The 12,135-nt window shown below is 44.1% G+C and overlaps 1 protein-coding gene across 6 annotated transcripts in view; it reads right to left on the bottom strand.

Moving 5' to 3' along the window:
• Positions 1-12,135, bottom strand: part of SLC25A26 (solute carrier family 25 member 26) — a 151,725-nt gene that overhangs the window by 137,690 nt on the left and 1,900 nt on the right. For all 6 annotated transcript variants that reach the window (XM_073351041.1, XM_073351045.1, XM_073351040.1 and 3 more), the window contains exon 2: positions 2,390-2,546. In XM_073351041.1, the coding sequence (XP_073207142.1) occupies positions 2,390-2,546 (157 nt within the window). The remainder of the gene's footprint in view (positions 1-2,389; positions 2,547-12,135) is intronic.

The raw sequence follows: 12,135 nt of genomic DNA, 5'->3' as shown, positions 1-12,135 counted from the left end.
CTGATTGCGGCATCTTCCTGGCTAGAATCTGCCTCCTGTTTTACAGTTTAGCTCCAGAAGCAGCAGCGATTCATTTGAGAGAAAGAAAATGAAATCGTCCTGAGAGCTTGAAACATTCATTACACTGTAATCCAATGGGCAAGGAACAGTTTTATTTTGTAATAGACCTAATCTCATAACACAGAAAGCCAAGCCAAGTGTACCAATTAGAAAAGGGAAGAAGGGCAAACCCGGCACTGAAGTGGCAACAGTTTTTCCATACTAACAGGTGTCTTGCATTTGCTTCCTAGCACATTAAGGGTTACTCGTATTCTTCAAGATAATTTAAGTTTTTGCTTTTACACAGCAGCAAGAGATAAATCCCAGCTCAGATGTTAGAGATGCAAATCCTGAAAAAGCTGACATCTCTCACGGGGGAACAGTATTTAATTGTGCAAAGGGGCTGCGTGTATTGCCTTCTGCAGTTAATCAAAAGATGCTTATCGCCTCAAAAGGAGATAACGAAAGCGGAAAAGATAAAGGACAGAAAATTTTTATATCATCTTTTGAAGGACATGGAACATTTGAAGGTGTCAGTGGATTGGTCTGTGAACTTAACATTTACAAACGTGACAGCCTAGCTGGACTTCATTTTGCAAAGAGGAAGAGAGTAAACAGATCTCAGGAATTGCAAACATTTTTCTTCAGACACTAGAACTATTTTGCTTTGTTTCTGAAAGACACAGCCAATTTCAAAAGGCCTCCTCAAAGCTTCCCTCAGTTCCTAAATGACTTATAATTATGTATTTCTCCCCCCAGAAAAAAAAAAAAAAAAAAAAAAAAGAACATTCCCTGCTAGAATTTGGCTCTTAAAGACCAGAGGGGAGCACATGCACAAGACATCCTTGGAACGTTCATATTCATGATCACTGCAGTCAGACATGGCCAGGATTTAAAGGCAAGAGTCTCCAGGATGGGGACTGTGCCATCTTTTATATTTGGACAATGCTTAGCATATTGTGGGTGCTGCTGGAAACAGAAAGGAAGTGGCAACAGATGGCCATGAAAAGGGAGATGCAACAAAGGAACAGGGGTTGTCCGTCTGTCTATGACAGTGGTTCTCAACTGGGTTCGGGGTTCCTGGGGGACTGTGAGCAGGTTTCAGGGGATCTGCCAAACAGGGCCAATGTTAGACTCACTGGGGAACAGGGCAGAAAGCCGAAGCCCAGGGCCCTGAGCCCCACCACCTGGTGCTGAAGCTGAAGCTTAGGCCATATAGCTTTGTGGGGGCCCCTGTGGCACGGGCCCCAGGCAGCTGCCCTGCTTGCTACCCCCTAACGCCGCCCCTGGCTTTTATAAGCAGAAAACCAGCTATTGTGGCACAGGTGGGCTGTGGAGTTTTTATAGCATGTTGGGGAGGGCTCAGAAAGAAAAAGGTTGAGAACCCCTGGTCTATGGTATTTACATGTCCCCACTGCTGCAGTACGTGAGCACTCCGCAACCTTTATCGGATTTATCCTCACAGTACCCCTGTGAAATAGAGCAGTGCTAGATCCGGATTTTACAGATGGGGGACTGAGAAGACTAAGTGACCAGCTGTAGGTCACAGAAAGGAAGCCTGTCACAGAGCAAGGAATTGAACCCAGGTCTCCAGAATCCCACCCTAACCACTGGACCATCCTTCCTCTCCAACTAATATAGCCATGATAGAGTACTAGGGAGGGAGCTCCTTGCCGTTAGGAATAATGCTGAAGAGCACCTGCTCCTGTTGAGAAAGTGCCACCAATGAAAAGTCCTGCTAGTTGTCTGAAGGTCAGCAGAGAGAGATGGAAGGGGAGAGGAAGAGTTTCCACAGTGTACAGCCAAAAATTGGATCTTTAAGTGCAGAGAAGATGAAAAGAATGGCATTGAGACTTCCAGAAGAGTATCTGGACACGGTGGCATCACCATGATGGTGCATAGGAAGCTGAATTGTGAAACACAAAGCAGCACCACCAGTAGTTAGCATTTGTAGATATATCAGAGAGAGAGAGAAGGATTTATCTTTTGGGAACCCTACATTAGATAACTTTGCACCACTGTGATTACATCGATTTAGTTGCACTGGTGCAATCCATTAATATTGGCACACTGCACTTGTGCAAAATGGGGCATGCAATGGTGTGATTTTTTTCCAGGTACAGTGCAGCAAGCCTACATTAGGGGTCATCATTACAATGGTGCACATACCCAGCTGGACGCTGCACCCACACAAAACCTCATAACTTCAACAGGAGTCCTATGTGGAGCTGCTAGCAGGATGGGAGCCTGGCAGAGAAAGGACAGGATCACCCTTTACACACACTTGACTATGCCGTCCCCCTAGAGGAAGACCAGGGATTAACACAAACACAATCCACACAGTTTTTACCATTCGGAAAGGATCCTACAGCAACAGAAGGAACACCAGCGTAGATTTCGCGAAAGCCACCAGCCTTCTTAAATCCTTGGGGGCTCTGCAGTCGGGTTTTTATGGTATCCAGAGGGAATAATATCAAATCAACGCACATACCAGCTATCCCACCAGCCTGCAAGATAAACAGGAGCAAAGCGAATTAACATCAATGTAGACCAAGTCTTGCCTACACACATGCTGCTCTGAGACTTGCCTAAAGGACATTATTGAATCTATCCATTTGCAGCAAGCGAGTGGCTCTGTCATTCATTGGCAGATTTCTCCAATAATTACTTTTTAACTACAAGTGACCATGTGTAGGTTGATGTCCAGCACCAGCATAGGATACAAAAAGAACAGTGCAACATTTTAACCATTCTTTCGTTTTGCCTCACTGTTTTGCATTGAATGAAGGAAGCAAAGCAGCTCCAACAACTCTGAGCCACCCAAATAAGCTCTAAGATAGTGACACATACCAGTTAGCAATGATACAGCACAGTATGTCCATCAGGGCCAGGAATTATTGTGCAAATATTAGGACTGACTGAGAAAAAGATTTTTATTCCCGAGGAAAAAATGTGGGGGTTTTCATTTAAATTTTGCTTGATTTTGACAGCCAAAAACAGAAAAAATTCATTTTAAACCAAAAGTTTTACAGAGTCACAGAAACATAGGACTGTACGGGAAAACGATAGGTCATCTAGTCCAGTCCCCTGAACTGTGGCAGGACTAAGTATTAGACCATCCCTGATAGGGGTTTGTCTAACCTGTTCCTTAAAAACATCCAATGACAGAGATTCTACAACCTTCCTACCTAATTTCTTCCAATGCTCAACTATCCTGACAGTTAGGAAGTTTTTCCTAATGTCTAACTTAAATCTCCCTTACTGCAGTTTAAGCCCATTGCTTCTTGTCCTGTCTTCAGTGGTTACGGAGAATAATTTATCACCTTCCTCTTTATAAGAACCTTTTACTTGAAGACTGTACCACGTCCCCCCTCAGTCATCTCTTCTCCAGACTAAATAAACCTAGTTTGTTTTTGTTTTTTTTCAATCATTCCTCAGAGGTTGTTTCTCCTAGACTTTTAATCATTTTTGTTGCTCTCCTCTGGACTTTCTCCAGTTTGTCTACAACTTTCCCAAAATGTGATGCAGTACTCAACCCAGTACCCCAGTTAAGGTTTTACCAGTTTGAGGAAATCCTGAATACTTTAATTCAAAGCAATATGGTGAAAACTTTCATTTTATACTAAAAAAAAAGTATTAAAAGATTTAAACCAGTTCTAATAAATACACAAACAGGAAAAAATTCACATAGGACAGAGAGGGCCTGTAAGAGGAATCACAATTCATAGAGTTTAAGGCCAGAAGGGATTGTCAGACCATGTAGTCTGACCTTGAGGGTGACCAGGTGTCCAGTTTTGGACCCGAACACGTGATCAAAGAGCGATCCTGGCAGCTCCGGTCAGCGGCCATTGACTGGCTGGCAGCACCGCCGCACCACACAGTGGGGCTGGCAGTTCTCCCCGCTAGGCCACTGCACTGTGCAGCTTCCGGGTCAGAAAGCAGCCAGCAAGTCCAGCTCCTAGCCTGAGGGGTGGTCAGGGGGGTCCACATGCCACCCCGCCCCCCAGCGCAGTTCCCATTGGCTGGGTCAGGGCAGGGGAGGAACTAGCGCGACTTGTGAGTGGTCAACAGGTGGTTCTTGAGGGGTTGCATGGCATGCACCTCTCCCGCTGCTGCCCAGCCTCTTCTCACGCTGCTCGTGTGACTGGGCTCAAGCTGCAATGCATGCCCTGCGGCGAATCATGGTCTGTCTGTCATCCGATCGCCGGCACCCAGAAGTTCCCCTAGTACTAGGAATGGGGCTGCATTCCCATCCCCCTCACTGCATCCCTCCCCATTCCAACCCCCCCTCCATCACTGCATCCCTCCCCGTCCCACCCCCTTTTCCCCCTCGCTGCGTCCTTCCCCCATCCCATCCCTGTACCCTTTACAGTGCTCTCCCACCCATCCTCTCCACCTGTCAGAGCCGCCATCCCCATGTCCCTCACCCCCCACAGCCCTACACCCCATTCACCTCCACACACCGCTGCTCTCCCATTATGTCCCTATACACCCCTGTGCCCCCCCACATCCTCATGCTCCTGTAGCCTTCTGCTTCCCCCTGCATACCCATTTGCCCCACATCTGTCCCACCCCCTCCTCTCTCCTTCACTGCCCCCCTCTCACCCCCACCCTGCTCTCGTCCTTGGCCTCTTTCCCTCCCCATCCTCTCTCTTCCACCCCCCCTCACCCCCATCTTTATTCTCCAGCCCACCCTCCCCTTCCCGGCTAGGTGATTTAGGCAGCCCCTGGAAAAGTGTATGAAAAACTGTCTCTGTGTAGGCAAGTGCGTGCATGCATGCATTGTATGTATGTAAGAGACTGTATGTCTTTGTGTAGGGGAGTGTGTATACCTGAGTGAATAAAATTTGCAACCTAACTCTTTGACTTTTATTCCTTTTGCTGGCTTGGGCACAAAAAACTTGATGACATAAAACATATGCGTATTCATTTCATAACAAGTTTTTAAAAGAGGAGGGAACGCTAAAAAAATATATTATTTCTTAAAAAGTGAATGCTGCTGACTAGTAATTGCAGAAAAGCCGATGTATCATACCTTTATCCCCCCACCTTTGTCTAGGTGCATTATAAATTCTTTGTTGCAGACTCTCTCTTTTTATGTGTATGTCCAGCACCTACCACCCTGGAACCCTGATCTTAGTTGGGGTCTCTAGGCACTAAACAATTTAATATTACATACTGTGGAAGTAGATATGTGAGTGCATGCTAGATGTGTACACATGAATACACGTGTAAGTGTGGGAGTCAGTTTCTACAGATTTATTTATATAGGTATCTGGACAGGTGTGCATTTTAGTGGCTGTGCTCTATAGTTTTGTATTTGAGCTTTAGGAGTGGGCTTTAATGGACTCACTGCAGCTCTGATAATGTGTGGTCCTAATTCCACACATAAAATTACAATCACTTCAGTGAATAAAAAACATGGAGCTGTTTACAAAAAATGTTAAGAGGGGAGGAAAAGAATCATGAAAACCTTTGTGAAATTTCATTTTTTTTTTTTAAATTACCCTTTTTGACTATTTTGCTGACAGCTCTAGCATCCTGTAACAAATAAAGCCTGAACTGAGCAGAATACATCTGTCAAAACAATAAATATGCCTGTTTGGGCCCTGCAGTGAAAATGAGCATATGAGAGAGGGTGGGGGAGAGCAAGAGAAGAGGGAGAGGGGATGGAGTGAGCGGGGGCGGTGCCTCAGGGAAGGGGCAGGACAGTGGGCGGGGCAAGGATGTTCAATTTTCTGGAATTAGGAAGTTGGCAACCCTACTGACCTCCTGTATAACACAGGCCATTAGTTTTCACCCAGATACACCTATATTAATCCAAAGATTTTGGTCTAACTAAACTGTGGGCACACATAGAGAACAGGAGAAACCAAGATGGCATCCATGACGAAGGCCCCTGCAAAACCTAAGTAAGAGCTAGATGAAATAAAGGTAGGGATGGGTATACAACTACCCCTTACCGCCACCCCCCCCCAAAAAAAAAAACTTGGCCATTTTAACATATCTAATAATCTGTATTAAATTTATTCTTTGAATCCACCTTCATCATTTTTTGGTTATTTGGGCTACGGAGCACATATATTGATATCTACCCTGTACACAACAGCAGGAGAAAACGTGAGCATGGATGTACGGTACTGCTGAATCTTTACTTGGATAATTCAAGTACAATTATACTGTGCTCAACTGGTTTTCTGTTCCACCCTAACAGAGGATTCAGAGAGGCATTTGCTATCTACCGTTAAAGTTTTAATCAATAAGTTAATTACTCTTTTAATCTATTTGGCTATTTTGCGTGCATTGATTTTTCTAACTCTTCTTCCATCAGAATTCTTATCTGCCCAAAATAAAATTGATCAGATTTAATCTAGCCAGCTGGTAAAACATGAATCAAAACTTACTAATTGCTTCTTTGGATTTGTATCTTAAATGTCATTTAAATTCATGAAGGAGCTAATAGAGTACCTCTAGAATGGTGAGAATACCTGGGAGCTTACTGCATCTGCAGCAAACAGTAATGATTTTTAGATAATAAGCCAACTAAGCAGCCCATTCCCTACTGCATGTCAGCAGCACTACCATTATCAGCTGAGCAGCTGAAGAGAAAAAAAAAAAAAACTTTGCATGGAGCTCGATATACCTGTTACACTGTAAATCCAGCAACATGATTAAACAAAACCAGGATCGAATTCAAAATGTTTTGAACCATGATATTTCATGTAATAGGTAACTGTCACCTGAGCATATTTAAGTGTGAGCCAAATTCTGCTCTTGCACACAGGCATGCAGCTCCACTTAACTATACACAATTCAGGAGGGACAAAGCTGGCCCTAGGCACATTTTTTGAAAATGGATGACAAAATACAGGGTGATAATCTATTATACACTTGTGGAAGGAGCAGCATTCACTTTCTTAGCTGTTCACTTGTAAATGATTCTTCTAGGAGTAAATAAATAGAGAAAATCTTTTAAAAAGCTGGAGAGAAGATTCAGTTAGCAAATGCCCCAACAATTATATATCCCTTAATCTGTGATTGAATTTTTTTTTGTCCATGTCCATAAAGCCATTAAGAGTGTATAAAAATGTAACATCAGCTACATTGCAGAAATGGTTGTGCAATATGAATTAGCGGCAAGAGACTGGCATGGACTTCCTGGATCACTGAATCCAGGCTTTTGCTGATGCAGGCAATTCCATCATATAATCTCATTTCTAAATTTATTAAACTCCATTTTAATGCTAGTTTGGTTGTTTGCCTTCATTCTTGCTATTGGGAGCACCTGACTCCTCTGAGGGTTAGAAACCACCTTCCCATTGAACATGGAACAGGAAGAGAAGGCCTTTCCTCTTTACATTCTGCCGCCAGAACCAGCCATGTTACATATCCAGATCTCATCTCATGCACTGAAACCTACAAGCCTCTTCATAACATTTCACTCCTTCGGGTCATTCAGCTACACCTTTACATTCGTCCACACTATCCTTGCTCCACTGCACCCCCACATTTGTGAACAAAGAGCAGGAACATGCCATCCCTAGCTGTGGGAATGGAGGGGAAGGCACAAGGATGAGATGGGGATGGAAAAGCAAAGATGAAGCTAAGGACATTTCAGGGCTCTAAAGTGAATAGGTTTGGAGAGATTTTCAACAGCGCTCAGCCTCCTTTTAGGCACCAAAATAAGGGGCCAGATTTTCAAGAGACCTCTACACATTGTGTGCTGAGCTCTTTTGAGCATCTGGCCCCAATTGTGGGTGTTGAACACTGGGAAATCTGGCCCCATGAGAAGCAAAGAGATGCAATTAAGGTCTTGCAAGAAGGAACTTAAGAAGTCACAATAGTCAAAACAGGCAGAGACTATAGGGAAAGAATAAGAAATTTAGGAGGGACAGGCCAAAGGTAGCCAAATTTTCCAGAGGAGAGTTACAAACAAGTGAGGCAAAAGGAAGAAAGCAAGCTCTGAATCAAGGATAACTCCAGGATTTCTGGCTTTGAGAACAACATTAGTTTGTTACATTGCACTAGTGGAATTCAAAATATGAGAGAAAAGGTAGTTTAAAAATTAAAAAAAGAAAAGGAGTATTTGTGGCACCTTAGAGACTAACCAATTTATTTGAGCATGAGCTTTCGTGAGCTACAGCTCACTTCATCGGATGCATCGATGAAGTGAGCTGTAGCTCACGAAAGCTCATGCTCAAATAAATTGGTTAGTCTCTAAGGTGCCACAAGTACTCCTTTTCTTTTTGCGAATACAGACTAACACGGCTGTTACTCTGAAACCTTTAAAAATTAAGCATTCCTTTCTCTTCATATTCTCCACAAGCTAGCCAAGTGCCCTTCTCTGCCATGTTTGAACACTGTTGCTCAAATTCATCATTAACAAATGCTTCCCTGCATTTTGAGTGATGTGTTAGATGAGTAGTTCAAACTTATGCCACAAACGACAGAGGCTGTGTACATAGCATGAAAGAAGAAATAGAGTAACAGATCCTTGTTAACAAGATCTATTCTAATGGTTTTGTTTTTACTATTTATTAAAATTCTCAAGATACAAGTTAGCTGCTCTTCAACATTTATTTCCCTTCCCCCACTGCCCCATATATTTTTCAGGTTGAAACTGCCATGCATTTTGATTGAATAGACACAGTGAAATCAAATAGCATTTTTTTTTTTTTTTTTTTTAGATAAAATGTATTTAGGATCAGTAGCTTCTCAGAGTAATTCTCTCCACTGATTCTCAAACACCTGTCAACCTTCCATCACCACATTACAGACTAGCGACACTCATTGTTATTTCCAACATCATTCTGATCCTCCTCCTTCAAGAACAGATGGACACCACTCTAAAAGCTTTACCAAGTGAGAGTTCTGGCTCTTTCTAATATAAAATTATAAATAATAGGTCTTTCATTACAAACATACTCATTAAAAAGATGATTATTACAAACCTTGTGATATCTATTTCAGTTACTAAAACTTGCACAGATTATCTGAGTCTCTAAATGATTCTGCTTGTTTTATAGGGTTTGTTTGTTGGACAGTTACATAAGCCAGGATGACAGGATGAAATGGAAAACTGTTCAGGTACAAAAAGAGAGAAATAGAAATGGGATGAAATGGAATAGTGCAAACTGCAAGGTCATGCACATAGCGACTAACGACAAGAATTTCTGCTATATATTAACTGGGGGCTCATCAGTTACAAGTGAGAGAGGAGGGGAGAGACCTGGGTATGTTGGTCGATCACAGGGCAATTATGAGCCACCAATGTGATGCAGCCATGCAAAAACCAAATAGGATCCAGATGAGGTATTTCCAGTAGACACAAGAAAGTACTAAAACCATTGTATAAGATCTCATCTGGAATCCTTGTCACCCATATTCAAGAAAGTTCAATTTAGACAGAAACAGGTGCAGAGAAGAACTACTAGAATGATCAGGGGAACAGAGGGCCTAAAAGGCTGACAGGATAGGATTGCTTTCTATAAATACATCAGGAGGGTAAACAATAGGGAGGATGAAGGGCTATTTAAGTGAAAGGACAATGCTTGCACAAGAATAAATGGCTATAAACTGTTCACGAATAAATTTAGGCTAAAAATTAGAAGGTTTCTAATCATAAGAGAAGTGATATTCTGGAACTGACTCCCAAAAGGAGCTGAGAGAGCAAACAATCTAACTAGCTTTAAGACAGAGCTTGACAAATTTATGAGTGGAATTAGATGACAGCGTTGCCCGCAGTGGTGGGGGGCTGGGCTCAGCAGCCCTGGCGGTCCCTTCTGGTTCATGTCTGATGTTCCTTAAATCGCATGCTTCAGGGCTTCATACGGTCACCCATAGGGGTCAGGAAGGGAATTCTTCCACAGTGTATTCACAATTGGGGGTGTGGGGATGTTGGCACGAGTTTGCCTCCTTCTTCTGAGGCATCAGAAATGGCCACAGCTGGAGATGGGACTCTGGACAGGGTAAGCCAGTGCTCTGAGGTGGTCCTGATAAATGTCTTTCTGGCACTTAGCTGTCTGATTCTTGCTTGGAGGCTCAGGGTCTAACTGATCACCATATGAGAGGTCTGGAAAGAATTTTTCTCCAGGGCAGATTGGCAGTGACCTTAGTGGGTTTTCACCTTCCTCTGCAGCACAGGTCACAGTCACTGGCTAGAATCATCTATGCATCTCTCTCAGTAAATTTATACACAACAGGTCAGACTAGATGATCTCGTGGTCCTTTCTGGCCTTAAATTCTACAACTACGAGAAAGGCTAAAGAAAATGCAAGAGAAATTCTTAGGTAAAAAAAGGCAAGTAGTGCATAAGCCTTTCAGCCAAACATAGATTTAAAATGGACAAGGAAAATGGAAGAAAGATTGTCAGCCCTTTATTCAAACATGAGACATTTTGAATAAAACACTGGAATAAATTGCCTAGGGAGGTTGCGGAATCTCCATCATTGGAGATTTTTAAGAGCAGGTTAGACAAACACCTGTCAGGTATGGTCTAGATAATACTTAATCCTGCCATGAGTGCAGGGGACTGCACTAGATGACCTCTTGAGGTCTTTTTCAGTCCTATGATTCCTAGTGCAATAGAAACTGCCACGTTGTCTCAAAGCATTACAAAATACAAGTAGTTCAGGTTATTGTGAAGTTATTCTGTAAAAAAAAATGCTCTAATAAATGTGTTAGTCTCTAAGGTGCCACAAATACTAATGAACTCATTGTAATCAAGTCTCAGTACCCTCACACACAATTTGCAGAGGTAAAAAGAAGTTACCAAACTTACAATGGCTATAAACAGCACAACACATTCAGGGTCATGTTTTAAAATGAGAGACTGTTCATGGCTGTATCATTCCAAAGTATTAACCCTCTGATACTGCATCTATCACATGGCACTTCTAAGCAGTGCTGTGACCTTATCCCATATGCCCATGAAGCACTATACACACTATGAGCACTCAAGAGATAATTTATAGACTTCAAGGCCAAAAGGGACCATTGTGGTCATCTACTCTGATCTGCTGTACAACACAGGCCAAAGAACTTCTCCAGAACAACTGAACTCTTAAACATTTGAAAAGGTAAGATATTAAGACAATTCCTCCCCATTCTGGAAAGTTGCCCCACCCAAAGGCAAAGAGCATCAGAAATAAATTCATACCATTTGAAAAGTGTACGCAGGGTTTTAATATGGTATTGTGATCACTTTAATTCCTTATAATTTTGCCCAACTGATCCTTAGGGTGGGGACTGAGTCTAGAGAGTGGAGGGGGAGTCTAAGGGACCATCAATAATATTCCGCAGCTCCAACAGCTGCAACATACAGACATACCCTCTCCTTCCAAACTCAACTGGGAATCTCCCCCTGGCAGTGTCACCCAGTAGGGGACTCTGCTCCCCTCTCAGACCCAGAGATGAGCCACCCACCTCCCCCATACCCCTTTCCTCACCCCCAATCCCACCCCGTCACCTCCTCTGCAAACCATCCCACCCCGCTCCACCCCCCTCCTAACCCCCCAATCCCACCCTCTCATCACCTCCTCTGCACCCCATCATGCCTGCTCTCTTATCCCTCCATTGCGCCCCCTTCCTCACCCCACAATCCCACCCCTCACTTCCTCTGTCCCCATCCCATCCCACCCCCTCTCTTATCCCCCCACTGAGCCCCCTCCTCACCGCCCAATCCCACCCCTCACTCCTCTGCCCATCCCACCCCCTTTTATCCCCCCACTGCGCCCCCTCCTCACCCCCAATCCCACCCCCACCTCCTCTGCCCCATCCCATCCCACCCCCTCTCTTATCCCCCCACTGAGCCCCTTCCTCACCCCCAATCCCACCCCTCACTCCTCTGTCCCATCCTGTCCCACACCCTCTCTTATCCCCCCACTGAGCCCCCTTCCTCACCCCCAATCCCACCCCATCCCCTCTCTTATCCCCCCACTGAGCCCCACCCTCGCCCCCAATCCCATCCCTCACCTCCTCTGCCCCATCCCATCCTGCCCCCTCTCTTATCCCCCCACTGAGCCCCCTCCTCACCCCCAATCCCACCACACCCCCTCTCATCCCCCCACTGAGCCCCCTCTTCACCCTCCAATCCCA

The sequence above is a fragment of the Lepidochelys kempii genome, chromosome 7 (assembly GCF_965140265.1).
Source record: "Lepidochelys kempii isolate rLepKem1 chromosome 7, rLepKem1.hap2, whole genome shotgun sequence".
NCBI lineage: Eukaryota > Metazoa > Chordata > Testudines > Cheloniidae > Lepidochelys > Lepidochelys kempii.
Note: the sequence above shows the minus strand (reverse complement) of the source record. Positions and strands in the feature narration are given on the sequence as shown.